Raw genomic sequence first — 23,090 nt, forward strand, 5'->3', positions numbered from 1 at the left:
TGGAGCCTGTGCTCCGCAATGGGAGAGGCCACAACAGTGAGAGGCCCGCGTACCGCAAAAAAAAAAAAAAAAAGCCATGGCTGACCTCCCTAAGGTGGGGAGAAAGTCTTAAGAGAGAGTCAGCAAATGTCAGGGAGTGCTCCAGGCAGATTTCTTGGAATGATTTAACACCCAAGGACAAGAAAGACACCAAGAACTGACACCAGAAGCTGGTATTGCTTTTCCAGCATGGAAGCCAGCCAGAACTCGGCTGGGTGTCAAAAAGCACAGGCTCGGATGGACCTAGAGTCTGTCATACAGAGTGAAGTAAGTCAGAAAGAGAAAAACAAATACCGTATGCTAACGCATATATATGGAATCTAAAAAGATTGTACTGATGAACCTAGTGGCAGGGCAGGAATAAAGATGCAGACCTAGAGAACGGACTTGAGGACACGGGGAGGGGGAAGGGTAATCTGGGACGAAGTGAGAGAGTGGCATGGAAATATATACACTACCAAATGTAAAACTGATAGCTAGTGGGAAGCAGCCGCATAGCACAGGGAGATCAGCTCGGTGCTTTGTGACGACCTAGAGGGGGGGGATAGGGAGGGTGGGAGGGAGACGCAAGAGGGAGGGGATATGGGGATATAGGGATACATATAGCTGATTCACTTTGTTGTACAGCAGAAACTAACACAACATTGTAAAGCAATTATACTCTAATAAAGATTAAAAAAAAAAAGCACAGGCTCTCAAACCCTCCTGTTCTTAAGGAGTATTAGTCTTTCTGCACTAGGAAACAGTGCAGCTAAAAAAAAACTTCTGAAGACTTTCCATGGTCCTCAGCATAGAGTTCAGTTCCTTAATATGGCCTACAAAATCTGTCTTACGAGCCTTTTTCCCAAGGCAACTGAAATGAAGGAATAAGTGGCTCCAACCCAGACTGGACTGAATTCTCTGTAATCAGAAGATCTGGAAAAGGAGAATAACTCTAACCTGGTTCTTCAAACAAACCTGGAAGTTCCACCTGTTAAAACAGGAATGAGCTCCCTCCAGGGGCAAGGTGGCAAGAACTCCCTTCCTCTATGCCCAGCCTCTATCTCCTGCCTCTTCTGGGTCTGGGGATGCTGGGACCCCATGCCTCCTCAGTCTGACCTGGGATGGCTCAGCTGTCTGGTGCTAAGTAATCTGATCCCTCCCTGCTTGCCCCTCTTACCCAGGGAGGCTCTAGTAATAAACCCTAGATAGGCCTGACTCCAGAAGTGGGCCCACCATCCCCGACATGGATGATACCCTGAGATTCGGCAAGCAAGCAAGTTACCTCCTCGGCCCTCACTGGCAGCCGGCTTCACTTGGATGGGACGATTCATCTGAAAGACATCGGACCAACACACCCAGTCAGTGTGACTGCCTGGCCCTGCCCCAGCTTCTCCACCCCTGGACTCCTCAGGATCTAATCCCTCACCCCTTTGAACTCTACACCCCACCACTCTCACACAGGGATTATAGATTTTCTCCAAGATTCCTCCCTTAAAGGCAGGAGTTTAGAAGGTGCTGAAGCCTGAAGAATTAGGCGATAGGAAGCTCAGGGGCAAGCAGAGGAGGGACTGTGGAGGTCAGAAAGATTCTCCTGCCTTGGCTCTGTGTAGGGACCATGTGCGGCCTGTCCCTCTGGCTCCTGGACTTCCTTAAAGGCTTTGGGTGCGAGGAATTGGGTAGGAGGGCAGATGTGTGTTCTGTGTCTAAAACTGAGAATATACTTCTATGTGTCACTTAGATTAAACAATCTGGGAATCAGATTTAGGGCCATCTACCCCCAACTCTGCCATTTAATGGTTGTATGACTTCGAGTAAGCCATCCTCTCTCAGATTCAACTTGTCAAATGAGAAAAACCTTCCCCAAGCTTCTATGTCACCATAGTTTCTACCCTCACCCTCTCAGTCCCCTCCCTGGGACCCCTTCCCCTGAGGATGCTGGAGCTCTCCAGGGCACCATCCTTGGCCCTACTCATCCCACTCTTCCCTTTTTTCCTGGCTAATCTCATCCACACCCACAGCCTCAGCTCCTGTCCCCACAGTGATGACTCAGAGCTCTGCGTCTCCAGCCTGTACCTCCCTCCTGAGCTTCAGACCCATGTGCCCAGCTTCTTGCCAGACACCCTGCCTAGAAAGTCCACTGGCACCTTCCACTCAACACACCCAAACCAGAGCTCATCTTTTGGCCCAAACCTGATCCTTCCAGTCATCCAGGCTATAAACCTGGAAAGCAGCTTGACTCCTCCCTCCATACCCTCCCCCACCAACCAATTTCACCTTCTAATTCAGGGGTTCCCTGATCAGGGGTAGATAAGAATCACCTGGGAACCACATCGGACTCTTAAGTTGGGGGATTGTATAATTTATAAACGCTCCTAGGTGATTTTGATATATACCCCACCCACTCCCATCCCCCAACCACCCTGAGAGAATTCACGATTGAATCCCCATCTCACCTTCCTCTCATGGGTGTTGTGGGGATCACATGACATAATGGGGACGCAAAAGGTCTTTGTAAACAGCCAAGAGCTGGGTGCGTAGGATGTGAGGAATTATTGTTGGGGGGCAGACAGCTGAGTGCCGGAAGGAAAGAAGAGCAGCCTTCCTGTTCGTGGAGGAAGGGGAACTGATGGCCATCTGGCCTGAGAAGGTGATGATCTGACCCCCTCCCCTCAGGAAATGCAATGCTTCTGCACCAATCAGGGGCCACTCCATCCTCTACCAGTGTGCTCGTTGCCGAGACAACAGGCAGCTTCCTGTTACCATAGCCACAAGTGCTACCTAGTAACCATAGTAACGCCCTGGCAGTCACAGTTGAGCAATTTCCTTTGGATCAAATTTGGGGGAGGGGGAGGGGGGAGGGCTTAAAAAAAAAGGAAAGGAAAGGAAAACAGGCCAAGCCTGAACCAGCGCAATCCCCCTCCCACCCAGGGCTCAGGTTCTTATGCGTTCTTACACACCCACCCGCTGGTGGTGGAGCACCTGCAGTGTACCAGGCTGTGGGTGAGGGCCGAGACACCGACAGGACTCGGGCTGCAGTCTAGAGGGGTGACAGATCAATCCAAGGAGATCAGGGCGAGCTGGACAGGTCTGGATGGCCTGGACCAGGGACCAGGAGGACAGGACCCATCCCTAGGCATGGCCACCTGTGACTGTGGAGGAGAGACCAAGAGGCAGAGCCGGGCTTCCCTGGTGGCGCAGTGGTTGAGAGTCCGCCTGCCGATGCAGGGGACACGGGTTTGTGCCCCAGTCCGGGAGGATCCCACATGCCACGGAGCGGCTGGGCCCGTGAGCCATGGCCGCTGAGCCTGCGCGTCTGGAGCCTGTGCTCCGCAACGGGAGAGGCCACAACAGTGAGAGGCCCGCGTACCGCAAAAAAAAAAAAAAAAAAAAAAAGGAGACAGAGCCATGGAGAGCAGAGACACAGGGAGAGATGAAGAGACATAGGAAGACAGAAATCATGAGAGAGTAAGACAGACCTACACAGGGGCAAGGAAAGAGAGAAATACTGGGGGAGATGGAAGGAAATGAGGGGATAAGGGGTCAGGAAGGGGGCGGTGCAGGAAAGGTAGGGAGGAGTGTGGCAGAAGGGTAGAAGCCTGGGGTGGGGGGCAGTGAGGGCGAGCAAGACCATCCTTATTTTATTAGTTCTTAAATAGATCCTAAGAATTTCTCGCTGGAGCCTAGAGTGATGAGCACATGTAACAGCAGTGGTTTCCATGGCAGCTGCCTCCCCGGCTAGGTTTCTGGGGAGATGGAGCTCATCGGTGCTCTGGAGGATATCCCTTTTCCCCCCTCCCCCTCTCCACCACTGTTTGATGGAGAGTGGGCATTAGGTGGTACATACATGTCCCACGTGGACCTGGCAGAGTCCAGGTCTCGGAGGCTGGGCACCTAGACTTTCCACCACTTGGGCATGTTGCCAGTATGTCCAGAACTCTGTGAAGAGCCCTGGGCTGGGCCCTTCAGGGGAGACAGCGATGACCCTAGGACCTTGTCCTCAAAGGCGTATAGAGGGGAAGATAATGCCACCATTTCCAGAGAGCCCACTATGTGCCAGGCCCTTCCTGGGGCACTTTACATACATTGTCTCTAAATTCCTTCCAACTACTCTACAAGATAGTGCTGTTGTTTGCACAGTATAGGTGAGAAAGCTGAGGCTGAGGGGGGTTAAATCACTTGTCCAAGATCACATGGTGGGTAAGTGGTTGAGCTGGGATTTGCCTCCAGGTCTGCCTGACACTGAAGTCCATGATTTTTGCATTGTGTCACTCAGCTCCGTTCTTAAGACATGAACACAAATAACGAGGCACAGAGGGACCAGGACCTTGGGAGGCGTGCAAGGTAAAGTGCTGTGGGAGAGGCTGACTCCAGCTGGAGAGGCTGGCTCAGGGAAAGTTTCATGGGGGAGGCAGGGTTTGAGCTGGGTCTTGCAGCACTGGGGTCATTTGGGCCATGTGGAGATCGTGGGAGAGGTGGGGCTGGAGGCTGAACACTCCAGGTGGCTGGGGTACGGAGAGGGAGATGCAAGTCTGAAGGAGCAAGGGTTTTCTGGTGGGCACCTGACACCGAGGGAGCTAGGGTAGTACAGATTGCTGCCAAGTCAGATAGACATATGTTTAAATCCTGGCTCCATCACTGACAACTTCCTTAAGGTCTCTGAGCCTCAGTATCCACACTAGTAAAAGGGGACTCAGGATTCCACCTTGAAGGGGTGTGGTGAAAATGACAAAGGCAAGATCTTAGTAGGTGCACCAGATGTAATACATTTTTTGTTTGTTTGTTTTTGCTTGTGTGGGTTTTAAATGGAAGGATATGAAATTGAAGGGTAGGCAGGGGCCAGATCAGGGCAGGTTGTGAAAACCATGACAAGGAACATTGACTTTGTTGTATTTCAAAGGCAATAGAGATCCAGGGAAGGATATTAAGTAGCGGAGGGGTCTGTCTTATGAAGGATCCCAGGAGCTGTCATTATGCAGAGAAAGGATTGGAAAGGGAAAGATTAGAGGCAGGAGGATCAGTGATACAGGTGAGGGTGAGGGTGACCTGGACTAGGGCAGAAGGAAATGGACAGATTCAGGAGATGTTCAGGAAGAATTAACTGGACTAAAGTTCTCTTGGATGTGGGGACTGAGGGAGAGGAGGGAATTTTGGCTGACTCTCAGGTTTATGGCTTAGGTGTTGGGGAAGTTGGTAGTTTGGGAGTCAGGAGGTGCAGGGGAAGTCCTCAGGGGAGGAGCCCAAGATGGTGATGACAGAGTTGGGAAGAGTAATGCTCCCCAGGCTCTGGGCCTTCAGTCTCCACTGGGAAGTGGTTAGGGAGGACACCTGGTTTTTAGGTATGTTCTGTGTGGCTAAAGGAGAAAGAGAGCTGCCCACATGAGCTACCTGGGCAACCCTACCCTGCCTCGTTCCTGCCACAGCCAGGGGAGGGATGTGGAAGCGGGGTCAAGTAATCACTGTTCCCCTTTGAAGAAAAGAGGGCATTGCCTCCTTGGCCAAGAACTTGTCATGGGACCTCACAGGAGCTGTTGCCCTTGGCTGAGCATCTATTCCCCTGAGACTTTCCTGAGTCCAGGCATATTTCTGCTTCAGGGCTCAGCCCTGGAGGGGAAATCAAGGGAGAGTATGTCAGAAAGAGGAGAGGACAACCTGCTCCAAGCAGTGGAGTGGAGAAGGTCAGAGGCAGGACAGACACATACGGCGTCCTAGTCCTTCTGCCCTGTAAGCAGCAGGGAAGGCAAGACCTTACCCCTTCTCCCTGCTTGACTTGCCAAAAATTCCTGCCTTTAGGCTCCACATTGCCCTCTTCACACTCTTCTGTCCTGATCACAATTCTTCCCTCCACTCAGCACTCATGTCCTCAGCCCCTTCCCCCCACCATGGGAAGAATGCTTATTGGAACCTCCCCAAAGAAGGGACTACTGATGGGTCTAAGAGAGGTGTCATGGGTGCAAGAAAGAGTGGAGCCGATAAAAAGGAAACCACCATTTTCAGTACTTTGTTCTACCTCACCCCCTTCCTCTAATTCAACCCACTGCCAAGTCCCACTCGTTCTAGAATCTATATGGATTTCCTAAATAGTTCTCAAGTCCATCCTCTCCTCTCCGTTCCTACCCTAACCCCAGCTCCAGGCCAGTATCATCACTCACATGCCCTCAGCAAGCGTTTCCAGAGGGTCATCTGCCTCCAGCATTGCGTCCTCTCCACCCCAGCATTCACGCTGTAGCCAAAGTGATCTTTCAGTACCAGTCCCTCACTCTTCCCTGCTCAAAATCTACCCACAGTTCCCCATTGCAAGCCGCCCAGTAAAGCCCGAGATCCTAAGACTGGGAGCCAAAACCTGTTAGTCCTGCCTCCCGTGCTGCCCAGCATGCATGATACTCTCCATTCACTTGGAGCCTTAGACATCTTTGCTGGGCACTTTCCCTGACTGTCCCCAGAATTCCAGAAGACACTTTTTTCTTTTAGGTTTCTAGGCCTTCAAACATGATGAAGTATGATCATGATTCAGCTCAGACAGCATCTCCCCTGTGAAGCATCTCCTCCTTCTCCACCCCTGATGCTTCTTCTACGTGCCCAGAGGTTAAACCCCACTGAGGTGCAACAAGTTATTTCTGGGCTGGAAGCTCCTTGAGGGCAAAGGTGCCAGCTCATGCACTGGGCAGCTGCTAGCACATACGGTGCCTTTGTGTGAGTTACAAAGAGGCAACCCTGTGGGCAAATTAGGAAAAATGTCCCCCTTCCTCTGGGCTGACATAGTCCTGTGATAATGTGCATGGCTTGGTCAATAGAGCATGGCTGGATTTCGGGCCCTGTTTGCCTTTTCCACGCAAGCTGTTTTGTGCAGGGCACAACCTGCCAAAGCAAATGTACTCAGTTATGTCTGTCTCCTTCATGGTGTTTGAAGGGATGGATGCCCAGGGGAAAGGAAAGCATGAACATGGAGGGAGACAAGTGCGGGGGCAGGAGAGAGCCTTCTGAATCCCAGAAGGTGGGGCTGAGGTTGGGCCTCACTTTCTTCAGGTGGATTCTGGAGCCTAAAGTGAGGCTGAAAGAAGTAACTCTAGCTTCATGGGGACGAAGCTGTAGAAGATGGGACGGACCACTGAGGTTTGAAGGGAGTCCTGAGTAGGGAGTCAAGCTTTGATAGGTGACAGAAATTAGCAGGGAGCTCATGGAGGGGGGCCGAGGGGAGGTCCCAGTCCAGCAGATAACATGAAATTTCTCCTAGCGGTTCAGGCTTACTCTTTAGGTTTGACCCAGCCTTTCCTAGTCCCACAGCGACAGTCCTGCCTGCCTCCAGTCAGAGTCCAGATTGAAGTCTTGTCCCTGCTTCTCCAGTAGATGGCAGGTGTGCCCAGGACCCAGTGCCTACAGAGAGCTGGGCACCCTCCTCTCCATGCTGGTGGGCCTGAGGCCAGGTGACTAAAGCTACTGCTGCCCCTGGCAGGCCCAGAGGAAAGATTGATGACTCGGCCACTGCTGGGGCTGGCCAACAGGGCCATCGATTTTCATTTAGGAGAATAATTAAATATTAATTTTCACTTTGTTAAGCTGAGGAGGGTGAATAAGCCAATCCTGGCAGTACAAGAGGAAGTCAGGCCATGTTGGAAGCCTGTAGATGAAAGGGTGAGAGGGGGCAGATGTACCCAGTCACCATCCCCTCCAGAACTTTAGACCCCTATCTGCCACCAGCTTGGCTCAGGTAACAGTGCAGTGGTTAAGTGAATGAGTTCTGCAGCCAGACTACTTGCACTCAAAACCCACATCTTCCCATTAGTAGCTACATGACCTTGGGCAAGTCACTTGTTTTCTATGACTCAGTTTCCTTATCTATAAAATGGGAATGTCAATAACAATACCTTCTTCATAGAGGATTAGATGAATTTGAACCTGTAAAGTGCTAGGAACACTGTCTGGTATCAATATATGTTAGTTATTATTAGTTCTATTTTCTCTCCCAGAAATTGTCCCACTAGTATAGGGCTTCACTGTCCTTATCTCAGGTGCTCTCAGCCTCATAGAGTACCCCAGTTACCCCGTCTCTTGTGGAACCCTGTGGCTGGTTGAGGAGGGGATTTTTTTTTTTTTAACATTTATTTATTTATTTATTTATTTATTTATCGGCTGCATCAAGTCTTAGTTGCGGCACACAGGATCTTTCGTTGCAGTGCGCAGGCTCTTCGTTCTGGTGCACGGGCTTCTCTCTAGCTGTGGCATGCAGGCTTAGTTGCCCCGCGGCATGTGGGATCTTAGTTCCCCAACCAGGCATTGAACTGGCATCCCCTGCATTGCAAGACGAATTCTTAACCACTGGACCAACAGGGAAGTCCCTGAGGAGGGGACTTGTCCTCCCAAAGTTCATCTTAATTTTTTCAGTGCCTTTCATTTGCTTTCAGGATAAAGTCCAAACCCCTCAGCCTGGAGTTCAAAGTTTCCTCTTCAGCCACTGCCCTCTGTGGATCTTCTCTCTGGTCTGGCCCCTGCTCACATGGGGGGCCCCTCCCCTCCTCTACACTCCCAGCCTCATTTCACACCCATCTGTTCCTCTTGTCTCTGCACCTTTACTGTGATGTTTCCCACATGGAGTGTTACCGTTTGTATCATTGACTCAGTTCTAGTGACAGAAGTCACTTACTCCCAAGGTTGGATGAGTAATGACTTCTACTATTACTCCTAGTAATGCTGCTGTTACTACTAACTACTACCACCACCAGCTCACCTGTATCGAGTACTTATTGTCTGCCAAGATCTGTGTTAAGCACTTTACATGACTTAGTTCATTTAATTATTATAACAACCCTACAAGTTCAATTTCACAGATGAGGACGCTTAGGCTTAGAGAGGTAAAGACTTGCTCAAGGTCATAGAATTAGTGAGTGGTAGGGCCTGGATTGACACCCAGGTCTGTCTGACTCCAGAGCCTGCATACAGAGGATTGGCGAGGGTGATAAGTTAGTGTTACTTGACAGTGAGTCTTCAAGAGCGAGGCTCAAGTTCCTTCAATTACAAGGATTGGTTCTAGGATCTGACGCGCCAATAACAGCCTGATCAGCTCTAAGTAAAGCCTGTCTTATTGCTGGAGAGCTCCAATTCAGAGAAGTGACTTGTTTACACGGAGCTGAAATTAGTGCATCTGTTCTTTATACCCCACTGATCCTGCTCCTGCTCTGTGAGGCCACCCATAGGAAACCAAATCCCTCTTCAGGACCTGAAAGCGGTTACCCACCCCAACAGTAATATGTATCAAGATCTTACTCTGTGTCAGGCACTTGCTAAGCCTCAGTTAATCCTCACAATAGCCCAGTGAGCTAAGTGTTAGTATAACCCACTCGTTATAGATGAGGAAATTTTCTAGTAATGTATCTGAAGACACAGAAGTGGTAAATGGCAGAGCTGGGATTCAAATCCAGTCTGTGAGTCTCAAAAAACTAGTATTCTTAATTATTATGTTATGATGCCTCCCTATTGCAGCCCCCACTAAACCCTATATTCTCCAGCTAAATATCCCCAATTCTTCAAATTATCATTCCATAATATATTTATGTCCCCATCCCATCCTAGTCTCTTTCTGGTAGGCTAATGACCCTCTTAAATCTGAGGCCTGGAAGTGGATATGAGTCCCATGTTTGGCCTGCCTGGGACACTTGAATAGCGTTCTTGTTCTAGACATATCACTCCTTGGACAAGAAAGAATGAGCAAGAATGACTTGCTCTTGGTGAACCCACACTAGTTCCTAACAATCACCACTTTCTTCCTTCCACAGTAGGTCCCACTTTGCCTTTTGTCCAGTGATTAGCCATTAGCCATTAGCCAAGGCCATATCAAGTGCCACTGATACACAGTAGCCTAGCTGCCTGTGGAATCAGATCTCTCTTAACTTTAGCTAAGTGTTTGGGGTGTGGAGGGAAAGCAATCTTGGTGAGTCAAGACACCCCAAAAAACATTACAGGAAGAGGACCAGAGGGAAGTGCCATCAAGGACCCTAGAACTGGAGGAAGTGGGATACCAGACCAGCAGAGCCTCTCCTCCATGTATCTGCATATATGCTCACACCAGTGACAAATGACACCTAAAATCATGATTTTAGCCAACATGGACAAACTCTAGCATAGCTCACAACAGTAATGCTTTTCCTAAATATGGGCATGGTACACTTAGCTCAAGAGTCTTGAGCCCATTTCTTTGGACCAGAAGACTGAACATAACACATAACCTGTAGCTGTTAAGGGTACAGGTAAGTCCTCTCCTGGAAAGATGACTCTTCTTCTAGTTCCTGGTCCCAGCCCAGCCCCTATCTGCTGCTTTGGCATGCACATAGGGCATGTCCCCAGCCTGAGGTGATTTCCCCCCGCCCCCAACCCTGGTGGACTTACCCCTGGCAGGGTCTTCTGCTCGTGCAGTGCACTCTGGGCCTTGAGAGCAGAGTCCCGGGCGCAGTAGGTGAGGAAGGCACAGCCTGGGGAGGAAGAGGCTGGCTCAGGGGGTTTCCTGAAACCCCCAGATACTCTTCCTGGAAAGACCCCATTAAGTTGACAAACTCCAGGCCACTCTCCTTTAAACAAGGACACTACTTCTGAGAAGGCTTCTCTGCCTCCCACCTTCTCTGAAGGGAGGGGCTTCGTGTGCCTGTGTCCCAGGCTCTGGCTCCTTCTCAATTGCTCGTGGCCTCTTGCCTACGGAACATGTGTACCCACACCCAGTCACATGCTAATACAATCCCACATCTCCCCTCCCCACTCCAGCCATAAATCCTGTTAGGGTTAGACCTCCCTAAGCAGCTTTGCCTTCAGCTTTAACCCCAGCCTCCCCTTTCCTTTTTGGATTCATACTCCCAAAGTCTCTCAGAATCGGCCTCAATTCCTTCCCAACTCAGTTTCAGATGGGAGGAGACAGCAGAGGAGGAGAAAGGTTGGGACCCCAGGACCCCAGAACTCCTTCCTAACACCTCCTCCTAGTTTGAGTCTGAGGAAGGGATAATTTTGAGGCTTGGAAGATGGGACTGGTTTAAGGGTGTCCTATGGGTAGGAGCTTCTAGGGACTTCCAATCCTATCCAAGGAACTTGATCTGTCAGCTCTCCCAGGACTTCAAGATAGGGCCTCTTAAATAGTTATTGTGCCCCAAATTTGACTTCTCTAAAACAACCAGTAGATACAGGGGAGAGAAGGAGTCGGGGCTGAGCCAAAGGATCAGTCCTACCCTCTCTTTGTCCAGCCTCAGAACCTGTAGCCTGCTAGGAAGCACAGGGTCAAGATTCCTTCCTTTCCAAAAGTCGTTGAGCACTCACTCATTCCGAAAAGATTTATTGAATACTTATTTTTGGTGGGACATTATGACAGCTTGAAGGTAAAGTGGCAACAAGACAGATACATTTCCTGCCCTCAAGGGGATCACGTAAAGGATTATGAGGGGGATGTATCTAACTCCACAAGGTTGAGGAATGTCTCAAAGAACACACTGAATTCTCAAAACAAACGGGTGTTAATGAGGTAACAAAAAGTGTGGCCATTATTTCAAGCAGAGAGAATAGTACATGTGATGACTGAGTGAAGAATTCAGTGTGTTGGGGAAATGGATGGAAGGCTAGTATGGTTGGAGATTGGTAACTTAGGGGTAGAGTGGCCAGTGAGGTATGCAGGGATCAGCTCATCTATAACCTCAGTCTGGATTTTGAACTTTTTCCTAAGAACAGTGGAGAGCCACTAAAGGGTTGTGACATTAGGTCTGTGTTTTCAAAAACAACCTTCTGAGTGTAGGAAGGAGAAAGACTGAAGGAAGATAAAGTGGATGTGGGAAGCCATTAGGAGCTTGGTGCAGTTTTCCACTTAGACCTCAGCAGACTTCAAAGGCAAATGGGAACATTTTCTCCAATGTCTCCTATGTGGTTGCCCTCTTAAGGTGGGCGGATATCTGCCATTCATTGGGTTAAAGTGACCTTAGAGAACTCCTGGGACAAACTCTTATCATATCAATAGGGAAACTGAAGCCCAGAGAGTATATAAGTGGCAGGATAGGGTTTGGAATCTCCAAACTCCTAGGCTGAGCTTGTTTTCAAAGCACTGTGGCTGCCCGCCGTGGTACTCAGCCATCAAAAAGAAAACGAGTCACTCTGGCTTTTGGACATCACTGTTGCTGGGGAGAAGGTGGAGAATATGTTGACTTGGAGACCCTCCCCAGTGATCTTGCAAGGCAACCCCGCCTTCAAGAGCTGTGGGTTGGTTTGGGGATAAATCACCAAACGCCTGATTCCGCTTACATCTCTGCTCCATCTACTGCCACCAAGCCATAGTAGCTGACATCAGAACTGGGCAGGGCTGGGGCCCTCTCAGAAAGGCTCGAGGGCCTAGTTGCTGCCTAAAGGAGCCCTGTGTGACTACCTGGGAAAGGGAGTGGAAAAATGGAGGGATAAAAAGAGAAGCATGGCTTGAAGGACAGATGAATGAAAAAAAAAAAACAGGAAGAATTAGAACTAAGTGTAGAGAGAAAGAGAGAAAGGATGAGGGAACAGTTCAGAGACTCTGATGGTGTTTGAGTGAGAATTAAAGGTATTCTATACACTTCCCTTACTGTACAGATGGCTCAGAAAGATTAGCTTGTACTTACATACTGAAATAAATGTCTAGAAAATAAGAAAATAAATTGCCATGGATGGATGTACAGCTGGGCAGCTGGACTGTGTTAGAAGGAATCTGGATGGTATGGTCTTGTCATTTCATGCCCCTCTAAAAATGACCCCACACAGGAGGGTGGAAGATGCACTGCTTCACAGCTGCTCCCGGATCTTCTATGGGCATTTTCCTGGAGCCTCTATGTTAGTGTGCCTAGGAACTCTCCAAAGCCTCTGAGTTGAAAAGGTGGCAGCCTGATTCCAGCTCTTAGCCCTTAGGAAAGTACGTTTAGCTGTTACCCAGGACCCACCACTTCTCTCCTGGAAAGATCATGGAGGATACTTGGGGACCCTCCCCCACTCCCCAAACCCTGAAACTGCAGCATGGTGAAGGTGGGGAGAGGAAAAGGTGTTTCTTCTCAAATAATTTCCTTCCCCTGCCCATGTATGAATGTGTCTCTGGCTCTCTTACTCCAGCCCAGCCTGGACAGACTTTTCTGCATGTAAACAAGCCTCCTCCCTATTCCTACAGGAGGAAAGGGGTGTGGCTGGACAGGACCGTGGTGCGTCTCTCTCTAGCAAGGGCAGGGAGAAGACCCCTTTCTGCCTCTTCAACCTGACCGACCCTGAGGCTCTGGTCCACAGGCTCTGGTCCAGGACCACCCTGTGAGGGAGGGAGAGCAGGAGGCCATAAAGAGGATTGGGAAGGGACAAATATGTGTCACAGGAGTGGGAAGATTAGAGGGTAAAAGAAGTGTAGATTCAGCTGAGAAGAAACCTGAGATGAGGGGGCACAAGGTGGCTGGAGTTCCCAGCTGAGATCAGAGTTCTGGACTCAGATCAGAAAAGGAAGACAGTGTTAGGATTCTGGATGGGAGTAGGAGAGATTGGGGCTATTGTTAAGCATGAAGGCAGAATTTGGTGCTGAGAGCCTCCTGGGAGGGGAATTGGATTTTGTGACTTAGACAGGCGTGGGTTCTGAAGAAGGGGAGAGTTTGGGTCTGTGAGATTTTAGGTTGGCAGTGTGAATCAAAAGAAGGTTCTGGGGGTTGACTGGTCTTGGAGGCCAGAATGAGGGGTGCAAGCCCAAAATGTGTGTGAAGGTGGTTAGGCCTGAGTGGGGTGGCACCAGATTGGGGTGGAGGGATGGTGGTTCAGGAATGATTGGGTCCAGGGTTTGGGAGATTGAAGGTGTCAGAGACCTAGAAGGTGGAATAAGTTTCCAAATTCCAGGATTTGAGATGTCTGATGGGAGGGACAGAGGGAAGTCCAGCTGAAAGGCGAGGAGTGTTGGGCTGTGAGACGTGAAGGGTAGGGAGTTGGAGGTTAGAGTGGAGTACATGTCGGGACCAGAGTGATGATCAGAGGGAGGATGTCAGAGAGAAAATTCTGGGTTTGGGGTTCTGTGATCTGGGAAGAAGACTGGGCTGAAGTGGGCTGGTATTAGACTGGTGTTGGACTGGCTCTAGGTAGGGCTAGGGTTGGGGCTGGGGTTGAGGCTGGGATTTGGGCTGGGCCGCACTCTAATCGGAATGGGGCTGGGCAGGGCTGGGCAGGCTGGGCTAGGCTGGGCTGGGCTGACCCCCGCGCACCTTTGTGGAGGCCGGTGAGCCGGTCCTTCAGCACCGTCAGCTCGTAGATGCGGCCGAACTCCTCGAACAGCGGCTTGAGGTCCTGCTCGTCCAAGCCCCTCGGGATCTGCCCCACGAAGAGCTTGATGGCGTCGTGGTCCTTCATGGGCACGGCAGGACCCGGGTTTAGCCCGCTCATGCCGACGCCGCTGTCCGCGGTGCTGAAACCCAGGCGCGGGCCGGGGCCGGCGGGCGGCGCAGACCCTCCGGGCGCTGCGGCCATATTCCCGCCCGGTCCGCCCTCCCGCCGGTCCCGCCTGTCCCGCCGTCCCCTCCCTGGACCGGTGGCGAGGGCCAGGGGGGGAGGGGGCGGGACACGGGCAGCGAGGGCGGGGGGCTGCACCGGGGGCGGGGTCCGGATGGAGGGGCGTAGAAAGGGTGGGGCGGGCTGGAAAAGGGCGGGGCAGGGGGCGGGGCAGGCCCGGGCCGAAGCGGCGGGATGCTGGGGTCTGGCTTCAGGTCCCCGCGCCTCGCTCACTGGGCTCCCGCCCGAGCTCTCCCGGAGCTGAGCCCCGAGCCCCAGCCCCCGTGTTTGATGACGTAAGGCAGCTGGCCGCCGGGTCTACGCAAATGATTTGCATAATGAGGAAGCAGCGGCCAATCAGAGATGGAGTTGACCGGGCTCGGCCGGGGGCGGGCGGGGCGGCAGGGCTCTCGCGCTCCTGCTCGCCATGGCAACCGGACCTTCGGTTACCCTGTGTGTGTGTCGAGTGTGTGCAGGCGTGGCCGTGGATCGCGCGTGTGCGCCTTGGACCGCGTGAGGGGAAGTAGCTTCGTCATGCGTGGTGATGTCTGCGGGAGTCAGAGATAACCCCCTCCTCACACACCGGCACACACAAGCACACACACCTCCAAAATCATTGGAGCGTTTCCTGCGGGGGCGGATGGGGATTCCTCTTCTCCATTCCCACTACCAAAGCCAGTTCCTCGGAGCCGATCCCACCCCGCCCTATCACACAACTCTCCCTTCGGTGTTTTCAACCACTTCCTTACCCACGAGACTCCCGTGCATAAACACATTCGTCTCCCGTGCACACCCCAAAAAATAAAAATAAAATTTTAAAGAAAGAAAAACAAAACAAAATCTCCAAAACACTCCTAGAACACGAATTCCTCATCAGGAGAGTGAGGGAACTTATATTAACCATATTTGCTCAGGTGCCTAGTTCATCCGAATTCGTGAGCTCGGGAGTGTTATCCTCCTTTTCCAGAAGAAGAAGCTGAGAGTCTGAGGGTCAAGGAGGTTAGGATCAGGCCCACCCCTAACATCTGCTGGGCCCAGGGCAAGAGAAGTAATGAAAAACAGACATAATGTGTATCTAAATATTTAAAAGATATAAATCAAGTTACAATTTGTTAAATAAAATATGTTCACTTCTTATTTCCACAAATACACTTTCATAATAAAAATGAAAAATATGTGTAAAGCTGTTTTTATATGACTGAAAGTTGGCAAAATATCAGACCTGATAGAATTTTATTACTCTTGCTCATGTCTGAGTATTCTCTTGATGGGTCAGTGATGTTCGGAGAAGTAATATAATAAATTATATGTTTATTTCATTAATTTTTTCTTACCTTCTTTCAGTAAAATTGCTAACCTGTCAATTCCATTGACTATTCTAAGAAACTGCTCAAGAGCAGCAGTAGCAGCTGGAATCAATAAAATGTTCTTACAACAATATTCAAATTCAGAAATAAACTGTGATTTTTTAAAATTCTTTTTTGACTTTTAATAGAAGTTACTCCTTATAATTACCTGATTATGGAATGGGTTGCCAGAACATTTCATTTTCGCTGAGCCTGATGTATTTTTAAAAATTTCTTTGAAACGTCCTCTTTTTATTTATAAGTGTATTGTTTAGTTTCCAAGTGTTTGGAGATTTTCCTGTTATCTTTCTGTTACTGATTTCTAGTTTGAGTCCATTGTGGTCAGAGAACATACTCTGTATGATTTCAATTTTTTTAACATTTGTTGAGGTTTTGTGATCCTCAGAATATGATCTATCTTGGTAAATGTGAGTTTTTTTGTGATTGAAAAGAATGTATTTTCTGCTGTTGCTGGGTGGATTGTTCTGTAAATGCTGATTAGACCCTGTTGGTTGATGGTGTTGTGGAGTTCTGTATCTTTGCTGACTTTGTGGCTACTTGTTTTATCACCTGTTGAGAGATGGGTATTGAAGTCTACAACTGTAATTATTAATTTATCTATTTCCCCTTTCAGTTCTATTAGTTTTGCTTCACATATTTTGCAACTCTGTTGATTGGTGCATATACATTTAGGATTGACTCTTTTATCATTATGTAATATCATTCTCTGTTCTTGACAAATTTCTTGCTCTAAGATCTACTTTATCTGATATTAATATAGCCACTCCTGATTTCTTTTGGTTAATGTTTGCATAGTATATCTTTTTCCATCCTTTTATTTTCAACCTACCTATACTGTTATATTTGAAGTGACAAGATATAGTTGGGTCACTTTTTAAATTCAGGCCATCAATCTTTGTCTTTTAATTGTTGTATTTAGACCATTTACATTTAATGTAATTATCAATAATGTTAGGGCTTAAATCTGCCACTTAATCTTCTGTCTTCTTTTTGTTCCCTCTGTCCTTCATATCTCTGGTTTTTGTTTTTTTTTTTTACTATCTTCCTAAGGATTACTTGTTCCTTATTCTAGGTACATTATACATACACATCAAAGTTTACTGGTGTTGACATTTTACCAGTTCAAGTGAAGTATAGAAAGTGTACCTACCTTAAGTCCCTTTATCTTCCCTCATTTATAATATAATTGTCTTAACTATGTCTTCTACATACTTTGAGAACCACATCAATATTATTCAAAAACAACTTGGAAAACTCAAGAAGAGCCATAAAGCCTATTATATTTACCCATATTTTCATCTTTTTTTAAAATCTTATTTTATTAAAAAAATTTTTTTTGGCTGCGCTGTGCAGCATGCAGGATCTTAGTTCCCTGATCAGGGACTGAACCCATGCCCCCTGCATGTGGAATCCACTCCCCCTGGGAGTGTGGAATCTTAACCACTGGACCACCAAGGAAGTCCCCCCATATTTTCATCTTTCCATTGTTTTTTCCTCCTTCCAGATAGTCTAAAATTTCTTCTTTTATCATTTCCTTTACATTTTAATAACTTCTTTAGCCATCCTTTTAATGTAGTTGTTCTGGTGACAAATTCCCTAAGTTTTCCTTCATCTGAAAATATTGGTATCTTGATTTCCCCTTCATTCCTGAAGGTTATTTTTGCTGAATATAGGATTCCGGCTTTTTAAAAAAATATGTTTACTTATTTGGCTGCACTGGGTCTTAGTTGTGACACACGGAACCTTTGTTGCAGCATGCAGGATCTTTAGTTGCAGCATGCGGGCTCTTTTAGTTGTGGTATGCGAACTCTTTTTTAAAATTTTTATTTATTTATTTATTTTGGGCTGCATTGGGTTTTTGCTGTTGAACACGGGCTTTCTCTAGTCGTGGAGAGCAGGAGCCACTCTTCGTTGTGGTGCGCGGGCTTCTCACTGTGGTGGCTTCTCTTGTTGCAGACCACGGGCTCTAGGCGTGCGGGCTTCAGTAGTTGCGGCACACGGGCTCAGTAGTTGTGGCTTGTGGGCTCTAGAGCACAGGCTCAGTAGTTGTGGTGCATGGGCTTAGTTGCTCCATGGCATGTGGGATCTTCCTGGACCAGGGCTCGAACCGGTGTCTCCTGCATTGGCAGACAGATTCTTAACCACTGCACCACCAGGGAAGTCTCGCGGGCTCTTTTAATTGCATCATGTGGGCTCTTTTAGTTGCAGCATGTGAACTTTTAGTTGCGGCATGTGGGATCTAGTTCCCTGACCAGGGATCAAAACCAGGCCCCCTGCATTGGGAGAGTGGCACCTTAGCCACTGGACCACCAGGGAAGTCCCAGGATTCTGGCTTGACAGTTATTTTCTTTCAGCACATAAAAAAATGTGCCATTTCTTTATGGCTTCCACAGTTTCTGATGAGAAATCTATTATCATTCAAGTTGTTTTTCTCTGATAGGTAAGGTGTCATTTCTTTCTCACTGCTTTTGCAATTCTACTCTTTGTCTTTAGTTTCAGAAGTTTGATTATGTGGTGTCTTGAAGTGGATTTCTTTGCCTTTATCCTGTTTGGGGTTTGCTAAATTTGGGTAGTGTTCAGCCATTCAAGTACTTTTTCATCTTTTTTACCTTTTTCTCCAGGACTATGATGACAAGAATGTTAGATCTTTTCTTAGAATCCCATAGGTCCCTGAGGCTCTGTTAAATTTTTTTTTTTAGATTTTTATTCATTTATTTATTTTTTTGGATGAATTGGGTCTTTGTTGCTGCGTGCAGGCTTTCTCTAGTTGCAGAGAGTGGGGGCTACTCTTTGTTGCAGAGCACAGGCTTCTCACTGCAGTGGCTTCTCTTGTTGCAGAGCATGGGCTCTAGGAACGCGGGCTTCAGTAGTCATGGTGTGGGCTCAGTAGTTGTGGCTTGTGGGCTCTAGAACGCAGGCTCAGTAGTTGTGGCACACGGGCTCAGTTGTTCCACAGTATGTGGGATCTTCCTGGACCAGGGATTGAACCCATGTCCCCCACATTGACAGGTAGATTCCTAACCACTGCGCCACCAGGGAAGCCCCCATTCTAGTTTACTTTTCATTTCAGAAATAACTTTGTTTATTCTTTTTCCTGAGTTTTGTAAGCTTACTTTTTAAAATCTTAATTTTTTCCAATTATCACATTTCTGAATTTTTCTAATTCTTACTTATACTGATTTTTAATAGCTTCTTTTATTTTCTTAATGGTTTTCTTCTGTTTTTTTATTTTATATAATTTTAAAAAAAATTTTGTCTCTGGTGGGTCTTCATTGTTGTGCTCAGGCTTTCTCTAGTTGTGGAGAGCAGGTGCTACTCTTCGTTGTGGTGCGTGGGCTTCTCATTGTGGTGGCTTCTGTTGCGGAGCACGGGCTCTAGGTGTGCAGGCTTCAGTAGTTGTGGCACACAGGCTCAGTAGTTGTGGCTTGTGGGCTCTAGAGCACAGGCTTAGTAGTTGTGGCTCATGGGATTAGTTGTTCTGCAGCATGTGGGATGTTCCCGGACCAGGGCTTGAACCCATGTCCCCTGCATTGGCAGGCGGATTCTTAACCACTGCACAACCAGGGAAGTCCTGGAAATTCTTTAGATATTGTAGTTCCAAGTTCTTTGTCAGTTATACTCTGCAAAGACTTTTCTCCCAGTCTGTGGCTTGTATTTTCATTTTCTTAGCAGTGACTTTTCAATAGCAGTTTTTAGTTTTAATTTTTATGATGACCAAGTTAGCAATTTGTTATTTAATGGGTTTGGTAGCATAACTAAAAAACTGTTGCCTAAACCAAGGACACAAGGAGTTTTCCCTTATGTTTTCTTCTAGAAGTTTTTATAGCATCAGGTTTTACATTTAGTTTTAAGAATCATTTTAGTTAAATAATTTTTTGTATGGTGTGAGGTATGGATCAAGTTAACTAAGAAAAAATTTTTTACATATGGATATCCATTTGTTCCAGCAGCATTTGTTGAGAAAGGCTACCCTTTCTTTACTGAACTGCCTTTGTCAAAAATTAATTGTATGTTTATGTTACGTGATTACTTCCAGACTCTATTTCATTCCATTGACCCATTTCTTTCTTCTCTCTTTCTTTCTAATTTTATTTTTTTATACAGCAGGTTCATATTAGTTATCTATTTTATACATATTAGTGTATATATGTCAATCCCAATCTCCCAATTCATCCCACCACAACCACCACCCATCCCCCCACCATTTTCCCCCATTGGTGTCCATATGTTTGTTCTCTACATCTGTGTCTCTATTTCTGCCCCGCAAACCGGTTCATCTGTACCATTTTTCTAAGTTCCACATATACGTGTTAATATACAATATTTGTTTTTCTTTTTCTGACTTACTTCACTCTGTATGACAGTCTCTACATCCATCCACGTGTCTACAAATGACCCAATTTTGTTCCTTTTTATGGCTGAGTAATATTCCATTGTATATACGTACCACATCTTCTTTATCCATTCGTCTGTCGATGGGCATTTAGGTCACTTCCATGACCTGGTTATTGTAAATAGTGCTGCAATGAACATTGGAGTGCATGTGTCTTTTTTTTTTTTTTTTTTTTAGTTTCTGCTTTATAACAAAGTGAATCAGTCATACATATACATCTGTTCCCACATCCCTTCCCTCATGCATCTCCCTCCCTCCCACCCTCCCCATCCCACCCCTCCAGGTGGTCACAAAGCACCGAGCTGATCTCCCTGTGCTCTGCGGCTGCTTCCCACTATCTATCTACCTTACGTTTGGTAGTGTATATATGTCCATGCCTCTCTTTCGCTTTGTCACAGCTTACCCTTCCCCCTCCCCATATCCTCAAGTCCATTCTCAAGTAGGTCTGTGTCTTTATTCCCGTTTTACCCCTAGGTTCTTCATGACCTTTTTTTTTTTTTTTTTTTTTTTAAATTCCGTATATATGTGTTAGCATACGGTATTTGTCTTTCTCTTTCTGACTTACTTCACTCTGTATGACAGACTCTAGGTCTATCCACCTCATTACAAATAGCTCAGTTTCGTTTCTTTTTATGGCTGAGTAATATTCCATTGTATATATGTGCCACATCTTCTTTATCCATTCATCCGATGATGGACACTTAGGTTGTTTCCAGCTCCGGGCTATTGTGAACAGAGCTGCAATGAACATTTTGGTACATGTCTCTTTTGGAATTATGGTTTTCTCAGGGTATATGCCTAGTAGTGGGATTGCTGGGTCATATGGTAGTTCTATTTGTAGTTTTTTAAGGAACCTCCATACTGTTCTCCATAGTGGCTGTACCAATTCACATTCCCACCAACAGTGCAAGAGGGTTCCCTTTTCTCCACACCCTCTCCAGCATTTGTTGTTTGTAGATTTTCTGATGATGCCCATTCTAACTGGTGTGAGGTAATACCACATTGTAGTTTTGATTTCCATTTCTCTAATAATTAGTGATGTTGAGCAGCTTTTCATGTGCTTCTTGGCCATCCATATGTCTTCTTTGGAGAAATGTCTGTTTAGGTCTTCTGCCCGTTTTTGGATTGGGTTGTTTGTTTTTTTAATATTGAGCTGCATGAGCTGTTTATACATTTTGGGGATTAATCCTTTGTCCAATGATTCGTTTGCAAATATTTTCTCCCATTCTAAGGGCTGTCTTTTCATCTTGTTTGTAGTTTGCTTTGCTTTGCAAAAGCTTTTAAGTTTCCTTAGGTCCCATTTGTTTATTTTTGTTTTTATTTCCATTACTCTACGAGGTGGATCAAAAAAGATTTTTCTGTGATTTATGTCAAAGAGTGTTCTTCCTATGTTTTCCTCTAAGGTTTTATAGTGTCTGGTCTTACATTTAGGTCTCTAATCCATTTTTAGTTTATTTTTGTGTATGGCGTTAGGGAGTGTTCTAATTTCATTCTTTTACATGTAGCTGTCCAGTTTTCCCAGCACCACTTATTGAAGAGACTGTCTTTTCTCCATTGTTTATCCTTGCCTCCTTTGTCATACATCAGTCGACCATAGGTGCATGGGTTTATCTCTGGGCTTTCTATCCTGTTCCATTGATCTATATTTCTGTTTTTGTGCCAGTACCATATTGTCTTGATTACTGTAGCTTTGTAGTATAGTCTGAAGTCAGGGAGTCTGATTCCTCCAACTCCGTTTCTTTTCCCTCAGGACTGTTTTGGCTATTCAGGGTCTTTTGTGTCTCCATATAAACTTTAAGATTTTTTGTTCTAGTTCTATAAAAATTGCCACTGGTAATTTGATAGGGATTGCATTGAATCTGTAGATTGCATTGGGTAATATAGTCATTTTCACAATGTTGATTCTTCCAATCCAAGAACACGGTATATCTCTCCATCTGTTTGTGTCATCATTGATTTCTTTCATCAGTGTCTTATAGTTTTCTGAGTACAGGTCTTTTACCTCCTTAGGTAGGTTTATTCCTAGGTATTTTATTCTTTTTGTTGCAATGGTGAATGGGATTACTTCCTTAATTTCTCTTTCTGATCTTTCATTGTTAGTGTATAGTAATGCAAGAGGTTTCTGTGCATTAATTTTGTATCCTGCAACTTTACCAAATTCATTGATTAGCTCTAGTAGTTTTCTGGTGGCATCTTTAGGATTCTCTATGTATAGTATCATGTCATCTGCAAACAGTGACAGTTTTACTTCTTCTTTTCCAATTTGTATTCCCTTTATTTCTTTTTCTTCTCTGATTGCCATGGCTAGGACTTCCAAAACTATGTTGAATAATAGTGGCGAGAGTGGACATCCTTGTCTTGTTCCTGATCTTTGAGGAAATGCTTTCAATTTTTTACCATTGACAATGATGTTTGCTGTGGGTTTGTCATATATGGTGTTTATTATGTTGAGGTAGGTTCCCTCTATACCTACTTTCTGGCGAGTTTTTATCATAAATTGGTGTTCAATTTTGTCAAAAGCTTTTTCTGCATCTATTGAGATGACCATATGGTTTTTATTCTCCAATTTGTTAATATAGTGTATCACATTGATTGATTTGCGCATATTGAAGAATCCTTGCATCCCTGGGATAAATCCTACTTGATCATGGTGTATGCTCCTTTTAATGTGTTGTTGGATTCTGTTTGCTAGTATTTTGTTGAGGATTTCTACATCTATATTCATCAGTGATATTGGTCTGTAATTTTCTTTTTTGTGTGGTATCTTTGTCTGGTTTTGGTATCAGGGTGATGGTGGCCTCAAAGAATGAATTTGGGAGTGTTCC

General features: G+C 46.5%; 1 protein-coding gene across 1 annotated transcript in view; it reads right to left on the reverse strand.

Annotated features, from left to right (window-relative positions):
• Nucleotides 1–14,568, reverse strand: part of CELF6 (CUGBP Elav-like family member 6) — a 30,687-nt gene extending 16,119 nt beyond the window's left edge. Inside the window, exons 1-3 of the mRNA XM_082618077.1 lie at nt 14,223–14,568; nt 10,399–10,481; nt 1,304–1,352 (exon numbers count right to left, since the gene is read on the reverse strand). Coding sequence (XP_082474203.1) covers nt 1,304–1,352; nt 10,399–10,481; nt 14,223–14,484 — 394 coding nt within the window. The 5' untranslated portion in view covers nt 14,485–14,568. The remainder of the gene's footprint in view (nt 1–1,303; nt 1,353–10,398; nt 10,482–14,222) is intronic.
• Between the last annotated feature and the right edge of the window lie 8,522 nt (nt 14,569–23,090).

The sequence above is a fragment of the Mesoplodon mirus genome (genome assembly GCF_964341445.2).
Source record: "Mesoplodon mirus genome assembly, chromosome: 4".
Taxonomy (NCBI): Eukaryota; Metazoa; Chordata; class Mammalia; order Artiodactyla; family Ziphiidae; genus Mesoplodon; species Mesoplodon mirus.